The sequence below is a fragment of the Nelumbo lutea genome, chromosome 4, assembly GCF_056320005.1.
Source record: "Nelumbo lutea isolate HS-2025 chromosome 4, American lotus-T2T, whole genome shotgun sequence".
Taxonomy (NCBI): Eukaryota; Viridiplantae; Streptophyta; class Magnoliopsida; order Proteales; family Nelumbonaceae; genus Nelumbo; species Nelumbo lutea.
This window is the reverse complement of record NC_142687.1, coordinates 72,249,359-72,274,163: the sequence shown is the minus strand read 5'-3', so window position 1 is coordinate 72,274,163 and position 24,805 is coordinate 72,249,359. Positions and strand designations below refer to the sequence as shown.

The window sequence follows — 24,805 nt, the reverse complement described above, 5'->3', positions numbered from 1 at the left end:
TTTCCTACTCTCTACAGAAGTAAACAAGATTTGATCTTGATACCAATCTTTTGGGGAAAAGATTGATTGGAACTGTATTCACAAGCCATCCTGTTGATTATTGAGAAGGGTCAAGTTCTTTTGGAAGAACATTGCTAATTCTACTCCATCCTACACTGCGCCATCTTTAGTGGGAGCAGATTTTGGATCCTTCCTTGGGCGTGAACACCTCCATTGGGAGATACTATTTCTCTGTATCAAGTACATCTTCCCTCTTACTCCTTTTGGTTCAGATCTGGTTTGGTTAAGGGTTCAAGATTGATCCTTGAAAAATATGTTTTTCTAAAATAAGGAATACAATTCCCTGCAAAGATGGGAGAAGTTGTTGAAAATTTTCTCAATCCATTCCACAAGATTTGGGCGTCCATGTGATGGATATCCTATCCCTTCACGACCGCCGTACCCAACAAACCTGTGGACAGCAGGCATGTCCCCCTCGCTACGCCTACCACCTTTAGAAAGGTGTCCCACACCTGATAGGCACGTACCCTACACGATGGCCCCGCGCGTGCTACCTTAGCCCTGCCTGTAACGGCTGTGGCAGACTGACAGTGGTGGTTATACCTGCCCTGTTAGAGGTCAGAGGGCCTGAAGCAACGGAATTCAGTTATAAGGGGCATATTCTCAAGGAACAAGGTATCTTTGAATCACTTGTATAACCTGCACTCTTAGCGTTTGTTCTCCTTTTGTTTCTTGTACTCAATACTAACTTAAGCATCGGAGCGTTTCCATCGGGAAACCCCCCGGGAGTTCTTCCTCTTTACTCTCATCTCAAGTACCTCTCAGTAGCCACGCAAGCGCCTATTAGGAGTAACCGGATTGCGCTACATCAGAATCCAAATCTAAGAAAACAATCCAAAATAGAATCCTACTAAAATCATTCAAAAGAAAAGTCCTAATTGAATATAAATTTGAAATAATGCTAACTTGGTAAAAACGAACTAAGATAGAAATCTTGTGATGATGCTATCTCGGTAAATATTTACTAAGCTGGGTCGGTGACATTATCTCTGCTTCTTATGTGTCTTGGAATGGTCCCAACTTACAAAGAACTTATCGGACTTCTCCTATACTACATCACTTAATCAAATTAAATTAACTTACAAAGACCAAACTAACTTTGTAAACATAACACAAGTTAATTTAGTTAATTGGGATACCCACATAGTATCTAGTGGGGCCAACGATGGGGGTAAGGAATAACTAGATACCCGATGGAGGATAGGACCAGCAATGGGAAGTCTCTACCCTGATAGGAAACCCACCTAGTAAATTAGATAACTTTTGAAAATAGTTCTTTATAATTACAATAGTGCCACTACATATATAGGGCAATTGATAAATGATTATCCAATTTAAATTATAATATTTTTTTATAATTTAAGTAAATATTTTTCCCAAATATAGCTTTTAATTAAAAAAGAGAACACAGAGATTGGAGAACTCACATCTGCGCCCCACAAGTGGGTGCTCCACAATACAAGGTGGCGATCTGCTATGGGGCATTGTGGGGTGTCCCCTCATGGGGTGCAGATGTGAATTCGAGGTTTGGGTCCTACATGAGGGAACTTGTCTCCTTCAGGCCCATTGACAAAATATAAAATATCTGTAGAGGCATATCGGCTTGTATCGAAGCTTGTTCTCCTTTTTTTTTTTTTTAAAGCTAGTTCAAAGGGGTCGATTTAAGGCTGATCTACCCCTTGAACGAGGTCACACCCCAATACAACCCGTACAGGAGAGTATCGTTAAGCCAAGAACATGATATGGTAGGCCCAATACCGGGTATATCATATCGATATTTTGAACCATGAGTGACAAAGCCAGAACAAGTTTATGTTCAACACAATCTAAATTAAAATCAATTTGAATAATAAATTTGAAAGTGTCTCCCACGACCTTTTCGTTAAAGACAAGTGGTGCTCAGTCAATGACCCCACATTTAACGGGGCTTTGATGGTGTTAGTTGATTAAGTAGTTATGCTAAACTGGGATTAACCATGCATGTTATGAACCCCTCGCACGCACACAAGCACCTCAGCCTCAACCTTAATTTGTCAGTTTAAAGGAGCGTGAAAGAGAAAGTGGGCAATTAAAGAAATGGACAAGTTGATAGCCTTTGGTATCTCGCTCCTCCTTATTTCTGGTACCACCATCGATACTGCCGTCGGCCATCATGGATTCTCTGTCGAAGACATTGCCAAGAAAGCTATGTCAGCGACAATGAAAAGTGTCGACGCAATCTGTGCCGCCACTGATTTCAAGGATTCTTGCATTAAAACCCTTACCCCCGTAGCCAACAATGCAAGTGCTACCCCTCATGATTACCTCAAGGCCGCCTTTGAAGTCACCGCCCGAGAGGTGCAAATTGTATTGGAAAAGTCAGGGGTCATTGCTAAAGATGCCCACGGCTCCATTGACAAGATGGCAGTCGAGGATTGCAAGGAGTTGTTGCAATTTGCCATCGACGAGCTCCAATCAGCCATATCCATGGTGGGTCACCATGAAAGGCACAAAGCAGCTGATCTGACTGCAGAGCTCAAGAATTGGTTGAGCGCTGTTGTGTCTTATCAAGAGTCATGCATTGATGGATTCCAGCACCGAGAGGTGAAGAGATCAATGAGAAACGGACTCCTCAATGCCACTCAGCTTACCAGCAACGCCCTCACCATCATCGGTGAGATGTCTTCAATACTCGAAGCCTTAAATATCGACGTTGGCTTCAACATCAAGCCTCGGCACCAACATCACGGACAGCACGGACACCATAGACATTTAAATGCAGATGGCTACCCTACTTGGTTTGCACCATCGGACCGTAAGCTTTTAGCTTTGCAAGACACTGGACGACTGGCGCCTAGTGCAGTGGTGGCCAAAGATGGTAGTGGGCAGTACAAGACAATTGCTGAAGCAATTGCCGCATACCCCAAGAATAGTGCTTCTAGATATGTTATATATGTGAAAGCCGGGACCTACGACGAGTGCATTACAATCACAAAAGAGAAGACTAATATCTTGATGTATGGAGATGGGCCAACCACTACAATCATCACTGGACACAAGAGCAACCGTGATGGCATCACAACATTTCAGACTGCCTCGTTCTGTAAGCAGGATCCAATCAACTTAATATTCCTTTCTCCTTTAGTTCCTATTTTCTTGATTCTAACAAGTTTGTTTTTTCATAAATTTCTATTCCTCTCGTAGCTGTTATTGGAGATGGATTCATCGGCAAGTCGATTGGATTTGAAAACACAGCCGGTCCAGAAGGGCATCAGGCAGTGGCGCTTCGTGTCCAAGCCGACAGGGCGGCCTTCTTCAATTGTCGAATGGATGGGTACCAAGACACCTTGTATGTTCAGGCCCATCGTCAATTCTATAAAAACTGTGCCATTTCTGGTACCATCGACTTCATATTTGGTGACTCGATCACATTGATCCAAGATAGTACGATCATCATTAGGAGGCCTCTGGACAACCAGCAAAACACAGTGACCGCACAAGGAAAGAAATTGAAAGGTGAGAGCTCTGCTTTGGTTCTCCAGAACTGCAAGATCGAGCCAGAACCGAAGCTTGTTCCCGAAAGGTTGAAGATCCCTTCATACTTGGGCCGCCCATGGAAGGAATATGCAGTGACGGTTATCATGGAATCAACAATTGGTGATGTAATCAGACCTGAAGGGTGGTTGCCATGGGCAGGCAACTTTGCACTCGATACTTTGTTCTATGCCGAGTATAACAACGTTGGTCCAGGTGCTAACACCAACCAGAGGGTCAAATGGAAGGGTTTCAAGGTCATCACCAATAGAGACGAGGCTCTTCCTTTCACTGCTGGACCACTCCTTCAAGGGAACGAGTGGTTGCCAGAAACTGGAATACCTGTCACCCTTGGGTTGAGCCATTAAGCCATGAAGCAATTACTTGACAATAGGCAGCACAATGGAAGAGAATATGAGACATAAGACGTCCCACATCCTTTATTAACACATAAATGTACAAATAATGAGACAGCAAATGAGAATCGTACAATTTATTATTGTTTTTATTTTTTTTTTAGGAAGTGAATAATTTCTTCCAGGGATGTTCCCTTTTTGGGAGTTTGGAGGGAAGTCGTTCCGAACTATGTTAATTTTGAAATTGGCCAATGCTTTATAATGAGCCTTTTTTTTTTCACTCACTAATATCTCGGTTTTATGTTAATTCTAATCTCAATCAATGATGTTAGAGTCCATTTATTTTTCACTAGTTATGTTTCATAAAGTATACTTCCACGTCTGGTGGAAGATGTTTTATGAGAAAGTGGTTTTAGAAATGCTTTTAGGTAACATGGTTGATGATATATGACACATCACACACGCTTCAACATTTTAGAAAGAATCTTTATTATTTACTAAAAGAAATTCCATCCACGTTTGGTGGCCTCTCCTCGTTCACTCCCCCTCCCAATTTTCGTCTTTCTTTTGAATTTTCTATTTTTATGTTGTAATGTGTGACACATGTAAACTCATCTAAAACCATTCCCAACTAGTTACCTAGAAGTATTCCGCAAATATCTTCTTAATTTAATCCTAACTATTTTTACTATAACTCTCTCTTTCTCTGATATTATTTATTCTTTAATAATTTATACAGAATTTTCTCTCTCTATTATCAATCAATTCCCTTGCTTTTATTAATTATTCTTAAATAAATTTTATGAATTAAATTGAACTATCTTACAAATGCCAAACTAACTTAATTAGTAAACATAACACAAGTTAATTTTGTTAATTGGGATACCCACCTCGTATCTTGCCTTCCCGACTTAATTGGGTCTTGAACGTGATCACTCTAGTGGGGCCAAGGATGGGGATAAGGAATAACTAAGGATACCTGGTCGAGGATAGGACCAATGATGGGATGTAAAGTCTCTACCCTGATGGGAAACCCATCTAGGAAACTAGATAACTTCTGAAAATAGTTCTTTATAATTAAAATAATGCTACTACATGTTGGAAAATGGAGTCACTGTAACTTTGGAGGAGAAGCTCTGATGCGCGTCTGAAGACACTGTCTTTAGAACATTATTTGCCCCCATTCAGTTTCATTGAGTTTGTTGTTGGGTTACAAGCAAATCCGTTCCCGGGATACAACAGACCAGCAAAGTTGAAGGTCTCCAGAGAAACCTTCTATGAGACTATAGCATACCAAACCGAGAGAGAGAGAGAAAAAAAAGTGGATTTCAAAAATGTGTGTTTTTGAAATCTGATTCATGCTCCTTAATAGTTTATGAAGAGGTATGAAGAAAAGGTAGGTGCTGGTTTAGAGAAAGCACATTGAACAGTCACAATTTCAAACATTGTGACTGTTTAAAAAGTATTTAACAGTTAATGACTGTTTACTTTAAATTGTGCCTCTTGATCACACCCGATCAAATCGTGACCGTTGTTGATCTAATCAACGGCGATCAACGTTCAGCATCGCACCAAGACCAAAGCCACCCTTCGCGAGCCACGCGAATGCACGTGAAGTGCGAGCAAAGTGCACCTCTAAAGTGCCTCATTGTGCCACACACATGCATGCACGCGCGTTGCACGGTATCAAACCCCCATACTCTCCTCTACTATTTCTAAGGAGTGTAAATCATCTCCTATTAAAATATTAGAAACAAAGCTTATGACTTTCCAATGTGGGATAAGTTTAAAACTAGGTTTTGTAAGAGAAAAGCTAATTTTTCAATCAAGTGTACAGGTGCGATTTCTCATGTAATTAACCAATCAAACCCATTGGATTTAATCTCTTATGAGATTAAAATCCAACAATCCCCCACATTGATTGATCAATGACATAGTTCTCTCTCAATCCAAACTACTATGACACAGTTATGCATACAAAAGGTGTTTATCAACTTAAACCTTTTATTAGTATAGATATCTCAGAGCCTTGTTAAAGTTATTAAGGTAAGACCTTAAACCAATTACTCTCAAGACAGACCGGAGACACCTATATACACAAAAATGTTCAGTCTCTACAAGAGTTTCAAGTTTTGCTCAGCACTGTTATGGCCATGTGCTTTTTTCCTGGTTTCATGAACAATCATGAGAGCAAACCCAAACTCTCATGAGAAGCGGCACCACTTCTATGTTCACATAGGTGAAGTTCCACTATGTGTTCTGTTATTTGACACATTTCAGAATTTTATTAAGAGTTTAACTCAACCTCTCATCATAACAGACAACATTGTTTATGTTGTGATGGGAAATTTCTTGATGTCGGTGCTAACAGTCACATTGTTGAACTTGTTGTTACCCATTAAACCCAATACTTATGGTTTTTCAGTTCAGGTTGGGTTACCATTATAGGTGACTAAGTAAAGAGTTTTAATCCCATCTCTTTGGTTGTCATTCTTACCAATTATCTGGCCAAGCACTTGGTAAGAGGATCAACCAAGTTTTTACTCGACCTCACATAGGTTATAGTGATGACTCCATCTTGAATCAGGCTGCCTAACAAACTCATGTCTCAAACTTATATGTCTGGACTTACAATTGTAGGTACCACTGTAGGCTCTTGACAGAGTTGCCTCATTATCACAGTAAATGGAAATTGGAGGCATAAGACTAGGCCAAAGTTTTAAATCCAATAATAAATTCCTAATCCATTCAGCCTCTTTTCCAGCAGCCGCTAAGGCTATGAATTCGGATTCCATGGTTGAGTGAGATATACAAGTTTGTCTCTTGGATTCCCAAGAGATCGCACTCCCACCAAGGACAAAAATCCATCCAAAAGTGGACTTGTTATCTCCATTACCGATAATCCAACTTGCATTAGTATACCCTTCTAATACAACTGGATATTTACAGTAAAACAAGCCAAGTTCTAAGGTTCTCTTGAGATACCCAATTGCCCTCCAGTGCTCTACACCGGGATTACTTGTAAACCGACTAAGTTTACTTACTGCAAATGCAATATCAGGTCTGGTACAAAGCATAGCATACATCAAACTTCTACTGCACTAGCATACTCAAGTTGTGCAATTGCTCTACTAGTATTTTACAGACCAAATGTAACAAAATAATCCATAATCTGCAAAATCACAGGTTCCCTATGCAAATCAAGATTTCGATCTCCTCTTGTACGAACAACCCATAAATCAAGAAAATCAAAAAGAACAATTCTAAACAATAATCAGATTTATATAAAAATTAATTTCAGATTATTTTCCCATAATTTTGGGAACAAATTTCCCAAAACCCATATCTGCGCAAATTGGGTAGAACGCCTTCTGCCCATTTGCGCAGGTTCAGATCTGAAACAAATTGGCTCAAGATTTGAACCATGGCTCTGATACCACTGAAGGGATGAGAGATCCATCGTATGATCGCCCAAATCTTGCAGAATATGGTGGGCGAATTTCAAAAAAAAAATTCTCTCCGTTTCAACTGGGAATCAATTTTCCTATTTAGAAAATCATATTTTTCAAGGAACAATCTTGAACCATAACCATATCGGACTGGTGGCCTAGATACCCGAGTGGATCTACTAGGTTGGTCACTACCTCGAACTTGTGGGACATCTTCCACTGCTCCTGAACTCTCCTCATCAAGGACTACTTCCTGACGATGGGTGTCCAGGATATAATCAGTTTCCAAGAACTGTGCATTTCGGCTGTAAAACACCTTCTGTTCACTTGGGTCATAGAATAGGTAACCCATAGAGCCTTTTGGGTAGCCTAGGAATAGGCAACGGCTGGTCTTGGATTCAAACTTGTTTGCACTCGTTCTTTTAACGTGTGCTAGACAACCCCAAATCTTCTAGTGTCTGACACTTGGTTTTCTTCCGGTCCAAAGTTCATATGGAGTGTTTGGAACCAATTTGGTTGGAACCTGATTCAGCACATAAATCGTAGACTCTAATGCGTAACCCCAAAAGGATGTGGGTAACTCTGAGTGTATGAGATGTGACCGGACCATATCCAATAAGGTCATATTCCTCCTCTCTGAAACACCGTTAAGTTGTGGTGTAACAGGATGAGCTAACTGTGATACTATCCCATTGTCCTTTAAGTAGTCCCTGAATTCGTCAGAGAGATACTCGCCACCTCGATCTGATCGAAGGGCTTTAATTTCTCTCTCTAACTATTTCTCGACCCCTTGTCTGAACTCTTTAAATTTTTCAAAGGATTCAGATTTGTGTCTCATTAGGTACACGTAACCATATCGTGAAAAATCTTCGGTGAAGGTAATGAAATACACGTGTTGATTCCGTGTCCTAACACTCAGGGGACCACACACATCACTATGTATAAGGTCAAGTGTGCCTGTACATCTTTCTGGCTTACCGTTAAATGGTCATTGCATCATCTTGCCTTGCAAGCAAGGCTCACAAGTTGGAAGATCTTCTATAGTTAAAAAATCCAAAGGACCATCCTTTACCAACTTTGTGATTCGGTCAACACCGATGTGGCCAAGTTGGTAATGCCATAGCCACGTGGGATTAACTGTATCACGGGCTCTCTTTTTGGGGATTTCAGCCGACGTAGTTTCGGTTATGTTAGTTTCTAGAAAAGGATGTAGAACATAGAGACCGTTCTCCAGTTCCCCGTATGCGATGAATCTGTTTATTTCTTTTAATAGTAATCGTATTACTGAAGAAGACAGAATAACCATCTGCACACAGTTTTGAGACAGAAATCAAATTTCTTCTTAAATTTTGTACATAAAGGCAATCTTTCAGTACAATAGTTCCTTCTCTAAAAAGTAACTCCATGGTTCCTATGGCCACAGCTGCAACAGTTGCAGTAGTCCCCAAGTAGAGGGTGACTTCTCCTTCGCTCAGCCTTCTGCTTACCTTGAACCCCTGTAGTGAGTTGAAGCCCCGGAGTTAATACAGCAGGACGTAGAAGCTACCAATAAGTTGGTTTCTTTAACACAAGTTTCGAGATTACCTTTCTTGGAGTCCAGGTGGGCAGGACAGTTCATTTTCCAGTGGCTAGTCTTTTTGCAGAAGTGACAGGCATCCAATGCCTTGTCCTTCCTTTGCTTCTTGGGTTTGGAAACCTTCTTCTAGGGCTTTCTCTTTGCCTTCCTTTTCTTGCCCGATTTGCCAGTTTCAGCAAGCATGGCAATGGGCTCATCCTTTTTAATCAATTATTTGGCCCTCTGCAACATATTGCTGAGTTCCTGCAAGCTGATGTTCAGCTTGTTCATGTTGTAATTCATGATGAATGGGTTAAAGGATAGAGGGAGAGAGTTGAGAATAGCATCAATCTATGTTACCAGATCTAGCCAGGACCCAAGAGCCTCCAATTCGTTGATATAACCTATCACCCGGAGACAATGGTTGTGAACTTGTTGGCCCTTGGACATGTGTGCGGTCATGAACTATTTCAAGACCTTCTACCGAGTAGAACGATTCTCCTCTTCATACATTGTCTTGAGACTGTCCAATACGTCTTTGGCAAGTTCGATATAATCGAACTGCCTCTGAATTGGGTTGTCCAAGGTGGCAATGATATAGTAGCGAGCAAGGGAGTTTTTCTCCTTCCATTCTTGGTATTCTCTTCTCCAGGCCTCAGAAGCCCTGTCTCCCGGACGATCCGGGGCAGGATTCTTGGCTACATTATCCAATTTCTCAGAGGTTAAGACCAACATAAGGTTCCTGTACCAGCCAGCATAGTTTGGGCCCTTCAGCTTGTTGTCATCAAGCAGCTTTGCAAATTGTCTATTTGCCATTTTCTGATAAAAGAGCAAACACCAGTCTACAACCTAATTTGATTCATGCTCATTACATAGATATGGATTTTAATCTACGTTCCATTTCCATTTATTCATCTCTGAGATTTCCCTCATTTCTTAGTGACGGAGACCACAGGTTGTCTCTGAAAATGTGGGAAATCACATAGGGTGCATGGAGCCAACTGTTTCAGCTGCAAAACCCCACCACCTTTCTGTGAATGATCATATCCATTCATCATATGAGTTTTCCCTTTGGCTTCTGTCAGATAAGTTTCAGAGCTGTTTTTAGGTAAACCTTTCTGTCCAATGAGTGTTTACCCATCATGTTCGTGAATGCCAAGGTACCATGAGAGAGTTCCCATTTTCTAGTGAAGCTCCTCCCACATCGGTCTATGATGCCCCTATCATCTTATGAAACACTCAGACAAGCTCAACAGCAAATGGATAGCCCATTTTTTGGTGCATTTCCTCATTACTGAAGGACCCATCCTCATGCTAATGATAGAAGGCCTTTAGAGAGTTCATTATATGAATCTCCCTATCGCATGTACTCATATTAGCTGGAGGGAACAATCAATTACGCCCTAGTTTGATCTAGGTCAAAACCAAGTGGCTCCCACTGACTTTCATAAAGTCAGATTTCGGTGGACCCAAATCGGCTAGGGTCCTGCACGTAACCTCTCCATGAGGTGTGGGTCCCACCACTGAGGGAGGTCATCCAATGACCAAAAGGGACACCATGGCAATGATGTGCATTCAGCCATGATGTGCGCAAGAGCCACTGTCGATTAAGCATGGGCCAAGCACTTATGGCCCATGTACGTAGCATATAACACATCCATACATCACATGCAAGGACAAATTGATCCAATCAATTATATCTGTAAAACCCATATAAAGCCCATTTTAAATCCTTAATATTAACTATTAATATTATCTAGGTATATGGGCCAAATTAGGGTTAATGGGTTCGGCCCATATAGCTTTATTCGCAGAGTGGGCTTTTAACAATTTTAACCATTTAAAACTGGGCCTTTACAGGTTAGGCTGAATTAACCATTTAGTTAAATATCAATCCCCAGGCCCATTAGTGGGAAAATTAGGGCTGACTTTCAGCCTTGATCAAACCTTAGATTTGGTCCAAACAATTTGAACCAATCTTGGTTCGAATGGGTCTAGGGTTTGATTTTTAATTAAATCCTTAATTCAAGAAAATAATCTGAAATTAAATAATGATAAAAGAAAAGCAATAATCAATCTCATAGGGATATTCACACACTCCATCCTGCAAAACAGAGATTAGATCATTGGTTGCAATTTCATAAACTGTAAATCGCAGATTGCATTTCTCCCATCTCCGAAATCTCCTTCTCTGTGAGATCTCCTTTTCTGCGCCGCCATCTTCGATCCAAAATAACATAAATAGAAATCCTAATTTCTATTAATAGTTACATCAGATCGAATACATATACATTCAGTCTAAAAAATAAAAAATAAAAAAAATTATTTTACAGACCAAATGTAACAAAATAATCAATAATCTGCAAAATCACAGGTTACCTGCACAAATCAAGATTTCGATCTCCTCTTGTACGAACAACACATAAATCAAGAAAATCAAAAAGAACAATTCTAAACAATAATAAGATTTATATAAAAATTAATTCCAGATTATTTGCCCATAATTTTTGGAACATATTTCCCAAAACCCATATCTACGCAAATTGGGTAGAACGCCTTCTGCCCATTTGCGCAGGTTCAGATCTGAAACAAATTGGTTCAAGATTTGAACCATGGCTCTGATACCATTGAAGGGATGAGAGATCCATCGTATGGACGCCCAAATCTTGCGGAATATGGTGGGCCAATTTCAAAAAAAAAAATTCTCTCCCTTTCAACTGGAAATCGAATTCCCTATTTAGAAAATCATATTTTCGAGGATCAATCTTGAACCATAAACTGAACTAGATCTGAACAAAAGGAGTAGGAGAGAAGTATACCTGATACAGAGAAATATTATCTCTCAATGAAGGTGTTCATGCCCAAGGAAGGATCCAAAAACTGCTCCCACTGAAGATGGCGCAGTGTAGGATGGAGTAGAATCAGTAGTGTTCTTCTCTAAGAACTCTGTCCTTTGTAAGAAACAACAGGATGGCACGTGAGCACAGCTTTCTATCAATTCTTTCTCAAATAACTGATGACAAAATTGAATCTTGCTTTCTCCCACAGAGTTGGAGATCGAATTGGATGTCTGACGGCTACAGGAAGGAGGCGGCTAGAAAGATTTTCACAAGGATTGCAGAAATCTTTCTGGGATTTTTTAGTTCTGAAGAGAATGTGAGTATCTCTCTAAAGGCTGCCGCCCCCTCCTTCTTTTGTAATCCTAAAAGATCAGCTCCTAATCCAATTAGGAGCTGCTGATCCAAATCATATTTGGATCAGACATCCTTTTAGGTGATAAGGATAAACCCTTATCTTATCTGCAGATTAGATCAGCCTTCTCCTAATCTTATTAGGAGGTTTCTAGATCTGAATCATATTCAGATCTAGACTCTCTGAGTGGATAGGGTTAAAACCCTATCCTATCTGTTGATCCATCTCAGAATTCGCCCATATTTAACTTATTAAATCAGTCCAGTTCAAAATGGGCTTTAGGCCCATTAAGCTTATGTGCTCACTTAGCCTTCTTAACTGCTGCCTAGTTGGGCTTCCTTGTATGGTGTGGAACCCAACCATTGATACACATTAGCCACATGGGTTTGGCTCAGCTATTGTTACAAGGCCTGGCCGAATATAGTATTATGGACAGTGCACCCCCTGAAACCCATCAAATGGGCTCTATGGGCCCAACACTTACCCTAAGTGGTCCCTAGGCCAAGCCACCTTGTAACACCCAGGGACTGTGAGCAGATGCAAAATTAGCCCATCAGGCATTACCCTCAATGGTCTTACACTTAACCTCTAAGCCCATAATGGTCAAACACTGCTCGACAAGACAGGACCTCTCCTCGGCTGCAAGGAACAGTGTTGCACTCTCTACTTATATGGATCCCGGGAATTAAAACCTTTTGCAAATATTTTAGAAACCATAATGTATATATACCTTTATATCTCATATAAAATGTATTTTGCACGACAAATCTCAACGATTGAAATCGGCTGCCGGCAGTCTCGGTTTCCATCAGTGAGAGTGCATCCCCGATCATTACCTTTGTCCAACAAAGGTGATAATACCATCACTAAGATCACCCACTCAGATGAATTCTCAAACTGTCCCAATATACCCAGGTTTTGACCCCCGCTAAGGATCTCACTGATCGGTACATCAAAGACAGCCCAATCCGACACTTAGTGCAGTATCATAATCAAGTCTAGGGGTCGGTGTAACTTTCCAGTTTTGCCCATTAATCTCCAAGGTCCAGGGCAATACTTGAAATCTAGTCCAGTTCAAAGATTCAATTGATCCTACACTGTATGTGCCTAGGGTCTCACCCTGGCAGCTGAGACAGGCCACCCCAACCGACTTGGTGGCACAATAGTGTCGGCCTTATCAGGATAGGTCTCCCCAGACCGACCCACCAGCTGTGAACATTCTAAACTAACACGAGTCCCATTAAGTGTCCAGTTTAAGGGTATTACATAGAAACATACCAAGGGAACATGAATCAAATATGTACTTTTTTTCATTTACAATATACCCATAAAGTACATCATTCTGAATGAAGCTAAGGGCATACAAAACTGTTAGGATGCCTCAGCTGCATACATCACTGCACTTCCACTTGACACCTATCGTAATGATAAATGGCTCGTCTCGCCGTGACCTTTTCTTGGATTCTCAAAACTTTTGTCGCTCCATCTCCGCAGGGGCAGAGAACCCATCGCTGTCTCGGTTGTGCTACTGGAGGCTCTGGGGAAGTCGGAATAGGAGAGCACTCATCTTGGGGTGGGCTTACTACTTAGATGCTTTCAGCAGTTATCCGCTCTGCACTTAGCTACCCAGCGCTGCCCACAGTCCTGGGGTTTTCATAAGGTGGCTTGACCCAGGGACCATTTAGTGTAAATGTTGGGCCCAATATAAGCCCATGGTGATGGACTCAGGGGTTCACTGTTTCCTACATTGAATTCGAGTAGGCCTTGTAACAGAGGCTGGGCTGAACTCATGTGGCTTGATGAGAGTAGAATTTATCACATTTTTTTCCCAAAATATTCTATCTTGCATACTTAATTAGTACTTAATTGGACTCATATTTCTTGTATTTCAGTTCAGGGCATGAAAGAAGGCATCAGGAGCAAAGAAAGGAAAATCGAATGATTTTTTACAGTTTTGGCACCGTTCAGTAATCGGATGATTTTTTACAGTTTGGGCTGATTCAAGAGCCACTAGATAGATAAGAGAAAAATCCATAACTTTCATGTTTTGGGCTTTCACAGATTCGGCCTGCATCAAAGTCAAACCCGGGCTCCAAGTCGGGGCAAATTCATAGGAAGGCCCAATCCGCAGCTTAAGCCCAACTTGTAGAAAAGCCTGGCAGCAGCCCAATTCGCAAAGGAGGTCTAATACGAATCCAAGAAGAAGAAACTAAAAGGAGTCTTATCAGATCTAAATTGATGATGTAATCCCATAAAGATAAAGAGATTGAGTTCATTAGATAAAGAGATAAGAGTCAGATTAGACTACGACTTTCTATTTTTGAGAGATTAACTTCAAGAAAGAGTAGGAGACCACCCCCTCCCCTTAAGCTATATAAAGGGGGTAGGGGGGGACTAGAGAGGCATCAAGAAGTAGAGGAGCAATTCAGCTATCAAACAAAAAGTCTGCAAGAAGGAGGTGGCGGCAAGGAGAAGAGGAAATCTCAACTCCAAGGGCAAAACCATGAGTTCTTTCTTTCCTCTTGATTGTTTTATTTCTGCTAGTATGAACTAATTTATCTGTAGTTAGGGTTGTGGAAAGCCTAATCATATCAATGAATATAATTTTATTCTGATTTATTCAAGATCATGATTTCCATATAGTCTATGAATTATCTTGCTTAATGCTATTAGGAGTGACCATTTCTTAATTGACCAGACGTATGTGAATGAATCGAGAGAGGAATTCACATAGCTGACCACATAATTCATGGTGTGGATTGAATGGTATATAGGTGTATATACACATGATTAATCTGAATATAATAGCTTTTCCTTGGACTTAATTCGCTTCTATCTTGAGAACTCTAGTCGAGAGATCGAGGGGTTACCTGATAGAAGTAGTTTTAGTATATCTCGAGAGAGAATATTAAATAAAATTGGAAAGACTTCAGCTTATGGGAATGACAAATTATCTTTGATAATCTCATCCATTAATATTCATTGGAATGGTTAGGTGGACCGAAATCCCTAGCGAATTCAACCAATCGTTACATACTTCAGCATTGTTACTTCTGCTCTTGTTTTCCTGTTTCTATTTTTTTCATTAGTTCTTATTCTCAAATCTAAAATTTGATTGTCCAAATAATTAGGGAAGACTGTAGTTCTAATACTTATTTTGTTAAATCTTCATGGGAATAATATTTTTATACTACTTGATAACTAGTGCACTTGCTAGGGTTATAGACATATCTATCAAGTTTTTGGCGATGTTGTTGGGGATTTAATCCAAAAATAATATTAGAACTTGTTAACCTTGGTTAATTTGGATTTTTTTTTCATTATTTAAGGAGATGTTGGGAAGTATCCTCACCATGGAATACTAGTTTGGCATCAAATTCAAACTTTTTATAATGGTATTACTCCATCCTATCACTCCATTATTGATGCAACTACAGGTGGCACAATCATGAGAAAAACTCCAGAGGAAGCCTATGACTGAACCAATCAAAGGGGAGTACACCACATTGATTCTCTTACTGCCATATTTGCTCAACTCGCTAATCTGAACAAAAAACTTGATACTTTTAATATTCCAACAATTAATACTTCTTCTAGCATCCAATGTGATTTTTGTGGTCAAATAGGACATACTAATTTTGATTGTCCTTTAAGTAGTCCTTTTACTTTACATGAGAATGCTAATTTTATCTCTCATACTGGCAGGTCAAATTTCAATCCCTACTCAAACACGTACAACCCAGGGTGGAGGAATCATCCAAACTTTTCATGGAGCAACAATCAGCAAAAGGCACCCATGTGATTCCAACAACAGCTGCCCCCACAAGAAAAAAAGAGTAATTTGGAGGAGATGATTTCTAAGTTCATCAATGCTACTGAAGCAAAATTCCAAGAACAAGAAGCATCGATCAAGAACATAAAAGTTCAAATGGGGCAAATTGTAAATCTGTTATCGGAAAGAAAAAAGGGACGGCTACCCAGTAGCACGGAGAAGAATCCCAGGGAACAAGTGAATGCCATTGGTGAGACCCAGAATGATAAGGAAGTTGAGGCAGCTGATTCTCAAATGGAGATCGAAGGGAGTACAACTAAACTGAGTTCAGATGCTATTAAACTTCCTCTCCCTTACCCTAAAAAAGTTTTGAAAGATAAGTTGGATGAGGAAGTTAAGGAGGTTTTGAACAATTTGGAGGCTGGTCAAGAAGGGTCCAAGCCAAGACAAGGTAATGCTCATTATATGATGTTGTCTATTTCTAATAAGAGACTGTTAGCCTCTATTTTGCAGGCCACTATTCCATATTTAAACCCGCCTATGATGGATCAGAGGGGAAAACACCAGAAGTTGCAACTACAAGACCTGGAGGATCCGATTTATGATAGGGAAGTTTGTTTTTTTCTTTTTCTCTTTGTTTTTACATTTCTAGTTTAGTTTTTCTGCCCTTTCTTTGCATTTAACCTCACATTGGGTACAATGTAAGTTTTAATTGCGGGGGAGGGGATTTAGGATTTATGTTAGAATTTAGGTTGAAATCAATTGAAACAATATTCTAGGAAAATTTTTATGAACCTAGTAATGAGGTACGATCAAGGAGTACATGACTTATCTGAAGCAGTCCCTTTTAAGCTAGTCCTAAATTCAGGTTTAAGTAAATAGGGTAAATATTTTACCAAGCAATTCAATTGGTAGGACGGAGCATAAAATGCACATACCAACCAAGTAATTCAATGGTAGGATGGAGCATAAAATGCACCTACCAACCAAGTAATTCAATAGTAGGATGGAGCATAAAATGCACCTACTAACCAACAAATTCAACAGTAGGATGGAGCATATAATGCACCTACTAGCCGAGTGATCCAAAAGTGAGACGGAGCATAAAATGTACTCACTCCCGACAAAAAAAAAAAGAGAGGTTTTCCTTGATTTACTACCTGGTTTGCAGTAGCAAAAATTGGATTGACTGATGAATGAGTCATGTGTGACTTGGTTGTGTTGATTCAACAGTTTGCAATAGCTAACCTAGAATATTTTTGGAGAAAGATGAAGGAGAGTTGAGTTTAAAATTCAGTAGGCTAGCTAGTTTGTTCTTGTTTTATTTTTGCTTGAATTCTGTCTTGCCCGAGGATGGGCAAAAGTTTAAGTGTGAGGGGGTTTGATGAGAGTAGAATTTATCACATTTTTATCCCAAAATATTCTGCCTTGCATACTTAATTAGTACTTAATTAGACTCATATTTCTTGTATTTCGGTTCAAGGCATGAAAGAAGGCATCAAGAGCAAAGAAAGGCAAATCGAATAATTTTTCACAGTTTTGGCACCATTCAGTAATTTGGGCATAACTAGCATATCCAAACTCTGATTTGGCTCATTCAAGATCCACTGGATAGATAGTGAAAACGCCACAACTTTCATGTTTTGGGATTTTTCAGATTCAGCCTACATCGAAGTCAAATCTGGGTCCAAAGTCGGGGAAAATTCGAAGGAATGTCCAATCCGCAGCTTAAGCCCAACTTGCAGAAAAGCCTGGCAGCAGCCCAATTTGCAGAAGATGTCTAATACGAATCCAAGAACAAGAAACTGAGAAGAGTCTTATCAGATCTAAATTTATGATGTAATCACATAAAGATAAAGAGATAAGAGTAGGATTAGACTAGGACTTTCTATTTTTGAGAGATTAGCTTCAAGAAAGAGTAGGAGACCACCCCTCCCCTTAAGCTATATAAAGGGGGTAGGGGGGGGGGGGAATAGAGAGGCATCAAGAAGCAAATGAGCAATTCAGCTATCAAACAAGAAGTCTGCAAGAAGGAGGTTGTTGCAAGGAGAATAGGAATCCTCAACTCCAAGGGCGAAACCACGAGTTCTTTCTTTTCTCTTGTTTGTTTTATTTTAGCTAGTATGAACTAATTTATTTGTAGTTAGGGTTGTGGAAAGCCTAATCATATCAATGAATATAATTTTATTCTAATTTATTCAAGATCATGATTTCCATATAGTCTATGAATTATCTTGCTTAATGCTATTAGGAGTGATCATCTCTTAATTGATCAGGTGTATGTGAATGAATTGAGAGAGGAATTCACATAGCTGATCACATAATTCATGGTGTGAATTGAATGGTATATAGGGGTATATACACATGATTCATCTAAATATAATAGTTTTTCCTTGGACTTAATGCGCTTTATCTTGAGAACTCCTAATTGGATTAGGAGGGTTGATCTTTATCTACATATAAGATAAGGGATTATCCTTATCTCTTAAAGAGAGTTGATGTAGCACAATCCGGTCACTCCTAGCTGGCGCTCGCATGGCTCCTGAGAGGTACCTGAGACGAGAGGAAAGAGGAAGAACTCCTGGGTGGTTTTTCGGCGGGAACGCTCCAATGCTTAAGTTAGTATTGAGTGCAAGAAGTCAAAGGAGAACGAAGGCTAAGAGTGCAGGTTACGCAAGTGATTCGAAGATACCTTGTTCCTTGAGAATAAGCCCCTTATAACTAAATTTCGTTGCTTCAGGCCCTCTGACCTCTGACAGGGCAGGTATAACCGCCACTGTCAGTCTGCCACAATCGTTACAGGCATGGCTGAGGTAGCACGCGCGGGGCCATCGTGCAGGGTACGTGCTTGTCAGGTGTGGAACGCCTTTCTAAAGGTGGCAGGCATGACGAGGGGGACATTCCTACTGTTCACAAGTTTGTCGACTATGGTGGTTGGGCAGGAAGCCCTCCTATGGTATATTGAATTGTTCTTCTGCAAATTACCTTGAACTGTGCTGTCCTTTGAGTGAAGGGCTGCTTGTAGCCGGTTATGCCAAGCTAGCCGACCCAAGGTCTTTGTGCCTCGGGGCGTCCAGAGAAGAATCGGTGCATTCTTGCTTGGGAATGGCTCGAGGTCCATTGGGAGGAGGTCGGGCCTCAAAAGGGGTCAGGGTGCCCCGAACTCGGGATCCCCCGAAGTGCCTTAACCCCGAGGAGGAAGTGCGGGCAAAGCGGCTTTCGGTGAGTAGTTTGCTTGCTGAGTTGCCATGCTGAACTCGGCGGGATTTTTCCTCCGAGTTGTGCTCACATCCATTGTGCTGTCATGCTGAGTCACTGCTTGAGTAAGGTCGCGCCCACGTGTACCTGAACTACAAGGTCGGGCCAAATCACCCTCCATCAATAGTCTAGATCCAAATACAAGATTTGGATTAGGAAACTCCTAACGGTATTAGGAGAACCTCTCTTTAAGGCTATAAATAGAGGAGGAGGGTGAACCCCAGTTCATCAATCAGATTACTGATACAAGAGAGAAGACAACTACTATTGGACTGACTCCATCTTCCTCTCTTGCCTTCTCCTGTTGCTGCCGCCATTGCCAGTTTGATATCCACCTATAGGAGTGATCAAGAAAGGTTTTTGATCTCAGTTTTTGGGAGAAAAACTGATCTGAAGTCGTGCTCACTCGCTCTCCATCAGATTCTTGGTAAAGAATCAGGTTCTTGCTAAAGAACCACCCTGCTGATTCTACTCCACCCTACACTGTGTCATATTTAGTGGGAGCACACTTTGGTGATCTCCTTGGGCGTGAACACCTTCATTGGGAGTTACTGCTACTCTGTACCAGGTATATCCCTCTCCTACTTTTTGGTTTCAGATCTGGTCTGGTTTTGGGTTCAAGATTGATCATTGAAAATGCAGTTTTCTAAAACAGGGAATGTGATTCCCATATGTGAGAGAGAGAGAGAAATTTTTGAAATTTGGCCCAACCTACCTGTAGGGTTCGGCCATCCATATGATGGATCTCTCATCCCTCCACTGGTATCAGAGCCAGGTTCAAATCTTGAACTGAATTTGACCAGATCTGGAACTGCGCAAATGGGCAGAAGGCGTCCTACCTGATTTGTGTAGATAAGAGATTTTCTGGGAAATCAATTCCCAGATTAAGGGCTATTGATCTGAAATTAAATTTTATAAATCTGAATTATATTTAGAATGGTTCTTTATATTTTTATGGATTTATGGGTTGTTCGTACGGTGGAGATCGTGATCTTGATTGGTGCAAGAAATCTGTGTATTGCAGTTCTTTTACCTTCTTGTCTGTAATTAATTTTTAGACTGAATGTATAGGTGTTAGATAGTGTATGCCCTTAACTCAGATTGATGTACTTTATGACATTTATTGTAAATGAATAAATTACATATTTGATTCATGTTATTGTGGTGTGTTTCTGTAATACCCTTAAACTGGACACATATGAGACTCGTGTTAGTTTAAAATATTCACAGCCGTTGGATAGATCTAGGAAGATTTATCCTGCCAAGGCTGATATTGATGTGCCGCCAAGTTGGTTAGGGTGGCTTGTCATAGCTCTAGGGTGAGACCTAAGCTACATCCAGTGTAGGTTTTCTTGAAACCCTGAATCAGACCAGAATTCTAGTATTGGCCTGGACCTTGGAGATAGATGGGCAAAACTGAAATGTTACACCTAACCCCAAGAGTCGATTATAATATTGCACTAGGTGTCGGATTGGGCTGTCTTTGGTATGCCAATCAGTGAGATCCTTAGCAGGGGTCAAAACTGGGTATGTTGGGATAGTTCGAGAATTCATCTAAGTGGGTGATCATAGTTACAAGATCAGCCCCTTTGTCGAACAAAGGTAATGATTGGGGATGCACTCTCTCTGATGGAAACCTAAACTACTGGCAGTTGATTTCAATCGTTGAAATTTGTTTTGCAAAATATATTTATATAGAGATATACACACATATATATATATATATATATATATATATATATATATATATATATATATTATGTTTTCAAAATGTTTGCAAAAGGTTTTAATTCCCGGGATCCATGTGAGTAGTTCCTTGCAGCTGAGGGAGAGGTCCTCTTTTGTCAGACAGTGTTTTATCATTATGGGCTAAGAGGTTAAGTGTAAAGCCATTGAGAATAATACATGATGTGTTAATCTTGTATCTGCCCATCATCCCTAGGTTTTTATAAGGTGGCTTGGCCCAGGAACAACTTAGTTTAAGTGTTGGGCCCATTAAGAACCCATGGTGATGGGCTCAGGGGTTCACTATCCATTACAGTGAATTGGGAGAGGGAGTGAACAAGGAGAGGCCACCAAACGTGGATGAAATTTCTTTTAGTAAATAATAAAGATTCTTTCTAAAATGTTGAAGCGTGTGTGATGTGTCATCATCAACCATGTTACCTAAACGCATTTCTAAAATCACTTTCTCATAAAACATCTTCCACCAGACGTGGAAATATACTTTATGAAACATAACTAGTGAAAACTAAATGGACTCTAACATCATTGATTGAGATTAGAATTAACATAAAACCGAGATATTAGTGAGTGAAAAAAAAAGGCTCATTATTAAGCATTGACCAATTTCAAAATTAACATAGTTCGGATAGACTTCCCTCCAAACTCCCAAAAAAGGAACATCCCTGGAAGAAATTATTCACTTACTACTAAAAAAGTGAAAAAAAAATAAAAACAATAATACATTGTACGATTCTCACTTGTCTCATTATTTGTACATTTATGTGTTAATACAGGATATGGGACGTCTTATGTCTCATATTCTCTTCCATTGTGCTGCCTATTGTCAAGTAATTGCTTCATGGCTTAATGGCTCAACCCAAGGGTGACAGGTATTCCAGTTTCTGGCAACCACTCATTCCCTTGAAGGAGTGGTCCAGCAGTGAAAGGAAGAGCCTCGTCTCTATTGGTGATGACCTTGAAACCCTTCCATTTGACCCTCTGGTTGGTGTTAGCACCTGGGCCAACGTTGTTATACTCGGCATAGAACAAAGTATCGAGTGCAAAGTTGCCTGCCCATGGCAACCACCCTTCAGGTCTGATTACATCACCAATTGTTGATTCCATGATAACCGTCACTGCATATTCTTTCCATGGGCGGCCCAAGTATGAAGGGATCTTCAACCTTTCGGGAACAAGCTTCGGTTCTGGCTCGATCTTGCAGTTCTGGAGAACCAAAGCAGAGCTCTCACCCTTCAATTTCTTTCCTTGTGCGGTCACTGTGTTTTGCTGGTTGTCCAGAGGCCTCCTAATGATGATCGTACTATCTTGGATCAATGTGATTGAGTCACCAAATATGAAGTCGATGGTACCAGAAATGGCACAGTTTTTATAGAATTGACGATGGGCCTGAACATACAAGGTGTCTTGGTACCCATCCATTCTACAATTGAAGAAGGCCGCCCTATCGGCTTGGACACGAAGCGCCACTGCCTGATGCCCTTCTGGACCGGCTGTGTTTTCAAATCCAATAGACTTGCCGATGAATCCATCTCCAATAACAGCTACGAGAGGAATAGAAATTTATGAAAAACAAACTTGTTAGAATCAAGAAAATAGGTACTAAAGGAGAAAGGAATATTAAGTTGATTGATCCTGCTTACAGAACGAGGCAGTCTGAAATGTTGTGATGCCATCACGGTTGCTCTTGTGTCCAGTGATGATTGTAGTGGTTGGCCCATCTCCATACATCAAAATATTAGTCTTCTCTTTTGTGATTGTAATGCACTCGTCGTAGGTCCCGGCTTTCACATATATAACATATCTAGAAGCACTATTCTTGGGGTATGCGGCAATTGCTTCAGCAATTGTCTTGTACTGCCCACTACCATCTTTGGCCACCACTGCACTAGGCGCCAGTCGTCCATTGTCTTGCAAAGCTAAAAGCTTACGGTCCGATGGTGCAAACCAAGTAGGGTAGCCATCTGCGTTTAAATGTCTATGGTGTCCGTGCTGTCCGTGATGTTGGTGCCGAGGCTTGATGTTGAAGCCAACGTCGATATTTAAGGCTTCGAGTATTGAAGACATCTCACCGATGATGGTGAGGGCGTTACTGGTAAGCTGAGTGGCATTGAGGAGTCCGTTTCTCATTGATCTCTTCACCTCTCGGTGCTGGAATCCATCAATGCATGACTCTTGATAAGACACAACAGCGCTCAACCAATTCTTGAGCTCTGCAGTCAGATCAGCTGCTTTGTGCCTTTCATGGTGACCCACCATGGATATGGCTGATTGGAGCTCGTCGATGGCAAATTGCAACAACTCCTTGCAATCCTCGACTGCCATCTTGTCAATGGAGCCGTGGGCATCTTTAGCAATGACCCCTGACTTTTCCAATACAATTTGCACCTCTCGGGCGGTGACCTCAAAGGCGGCCTTGAGGTAATCATGAGGGGTAGCACTTGCATTGTTGGCTACGGGGGTAAGGGTTTTAATGCAAGAATCCTTGAAATCAGTGGCGGTACAGATTGCGTCGACACTTTTCATTGTCGCTGACATAGCTTTCTTGGCAATGTCTTCGACAGAGAATCCATGATGGCCGACGGCAGTACCGATGGTGGTACCAAAAATAAGGAGGAGCGAGATACCAAAGGCTATCAACTTGTCCATTTCTTTAATTGCCCACATTCTCTTTCACGCTCCTTGAACTGACAAATTAAGGTTGAGGCCGAGGTGCTTGTGTGCGTGCGAGGGGTTCATAACATGCATGGTTAATCCCAGTTTAGCATAACTACTTAATCAACTAACACCATCAAAGCCCCGTTAAATGTGGGGTCATTTAATTGATTTACCGAAAAGGTCGTGGGAGACACTTTCAAATTTCTTATTCAAATTGATTTTAATTTAGATTGTGTTGAACATAAACTTGGTTTGATATACCCGGTATTGGGCCTACCATATCATGTTCTTGGCTTGACGATACTCTCCTATACGGGTTGTATTGGGGTGTGACCTCGTTCAAGGGGTAGACCAGCCTTAAATCGACCCCTTTGAACTAGCTTTAAAAAAAAAAAGGAGAACAAGCTCCTATACAAGCCGATATGCCTCTACAGATATTTTATATTTTGTCAATGGGCCTGATGGAGACAAGTTCCCTCATGTAGGACCCAAATCTCGAATTCACATCTGCACCCCATGAGGGGGCACCCCACAATGCCCCATAGCAGATCTCCACCTTGTATTTTGGAGCGCCCACTAGTGGGGAGCAGATGTGAGTTCTCCAATCTCCGAGTTTTTTTTTTAATTAAAAGCTATATTTGGGAAAAATATTATAATTTAAATTGGATAACCATTTATCAATTGCCCTATATATGTAGTGGCACTATTGTAATTATAAAGAACTATTTTCAAAAGTTATCTAATTTTCTAATTTTCTAAATGGGTTTCCTATCAGGGTAGAGACTTCCCATTGCTGGTCCTATCCTCGATCGGGTATTTAGTTATTCCTTACCCCCATCGTTGGCCCCACTAGATACTATGTGGGTATCCCAATTAACTAAATTAACTTGTGTTATGTTTACAAAGTTAGTTTGGTCTTTGTAAGTTAATTTAATTTGATTATGTGATGTAGTACAGGAGAGGGCCGATAAGTTCCTTGTAAGTTGGGACAACTCTAAGACACATAAGAAGCAAAGATGACGTCACCGACCCAGCTTAGTAAATATTTACCGAGATAGCATCATCACAAGATTTCTATCTTAGATCGTTTTTACCAAGTTAGCATTATTTCAAATTTATATTCAATTAGGACTTTCATTTTGAATGATTTTAGTAGGATTCTATTTTGGAAATCTGGTCCAATTCAAAGATTCAATAAATCCTACACTGTATGTGCCTAGGGTCTCACCCTGGCAGCTGAGACAGGCCA

The 24,805-nt window shown here is 40.6% G+C and overlaps 2 protein-coding genes across 2 annotated transcripts; one reads left to right on the top strand and one right to left on the bottom strand.

Annotated features, from left to right (window-relative positions):
- The first annotated feature begins 2,036 nt into the window (after positions 1-2,036).
- On the top strand, positions 2,037-4,217 carry LOC148861058 (pectinesterase/pectinesterase inhibitor-like). Its single transcript, XM_088983037.1, has 2 exons — positions 2,037-3,142; positions 3,244-4,217. The coding sequence occupies exons 1-2, from the start codon at positions 2,137-2,139 to the stop codon at positions 3,939-3,941; spliced, it is 1,704 nt and encodes a 567-aa protein (XP_088839163.1). The 5' UTR covers positions 2,037-2,136; the 3' UTR covers positions 3,942-4,217.
- A 17,244-nt stretch (positions 4,218-21,461) lies between these two features.
- Positions 21,462-23,646, bottom strand: LOC148861057 (pectinesterase/pectinesterase inhibitor-like). The gene is made up of 2 exons (XM_088983036.1): positions 22,542-23,646; positions 21,462-22,442 (listed from the first exon to the last, which is right to left on the bottom strand). The coding sequence occupies exons 1-2, from the start codon at positions 23,563-23,565 to the stop codon at positions 21,745-21,747; spliced, it is 1,722 nt and encodes a 573-aa protein (XP_088839162.1). The 5' UTR covers positions 23,566-23,646; the 3' UTR covers positions 21,462-21,744.
- Between the last annotated feature and the right edge of the window lie 1,159 nt (positions 23,647-24,805).

Excerpts from the sequence above, each read along its gene's own strand:
- LOC148861058 (XM_088983037.1), top strand. The coding sequence starts at position 2,137 with ATGGACAAGTTGATAGCCTTTGGTATCTCGCTCCTCCTTATTTCTGGT. Across the intron at positions 3,143-3,243 it reads ATTTCAGACTGCCTCGTTCT|CTGTTATTGGAGATGGATTC; the intron begins GTAAGCAGGATC and ends TTCCTCTCGTAG.
- LOC148861057 (XM_088983036.1), bottom strand. The coding sequence starts at position 23,565 with ATGTGGGCAATTAAAGAAATGGACAAGTTGATAGCCTTTGGTATCTCG. Across the intron at positions 22,443-22,541 it reads ATTTCAGACTGCCTCGTTCT|CTGTTATTGGAGATGGATTC; the intron begins GTAAGCAGGATC and ends TTCCTCTCGTAG.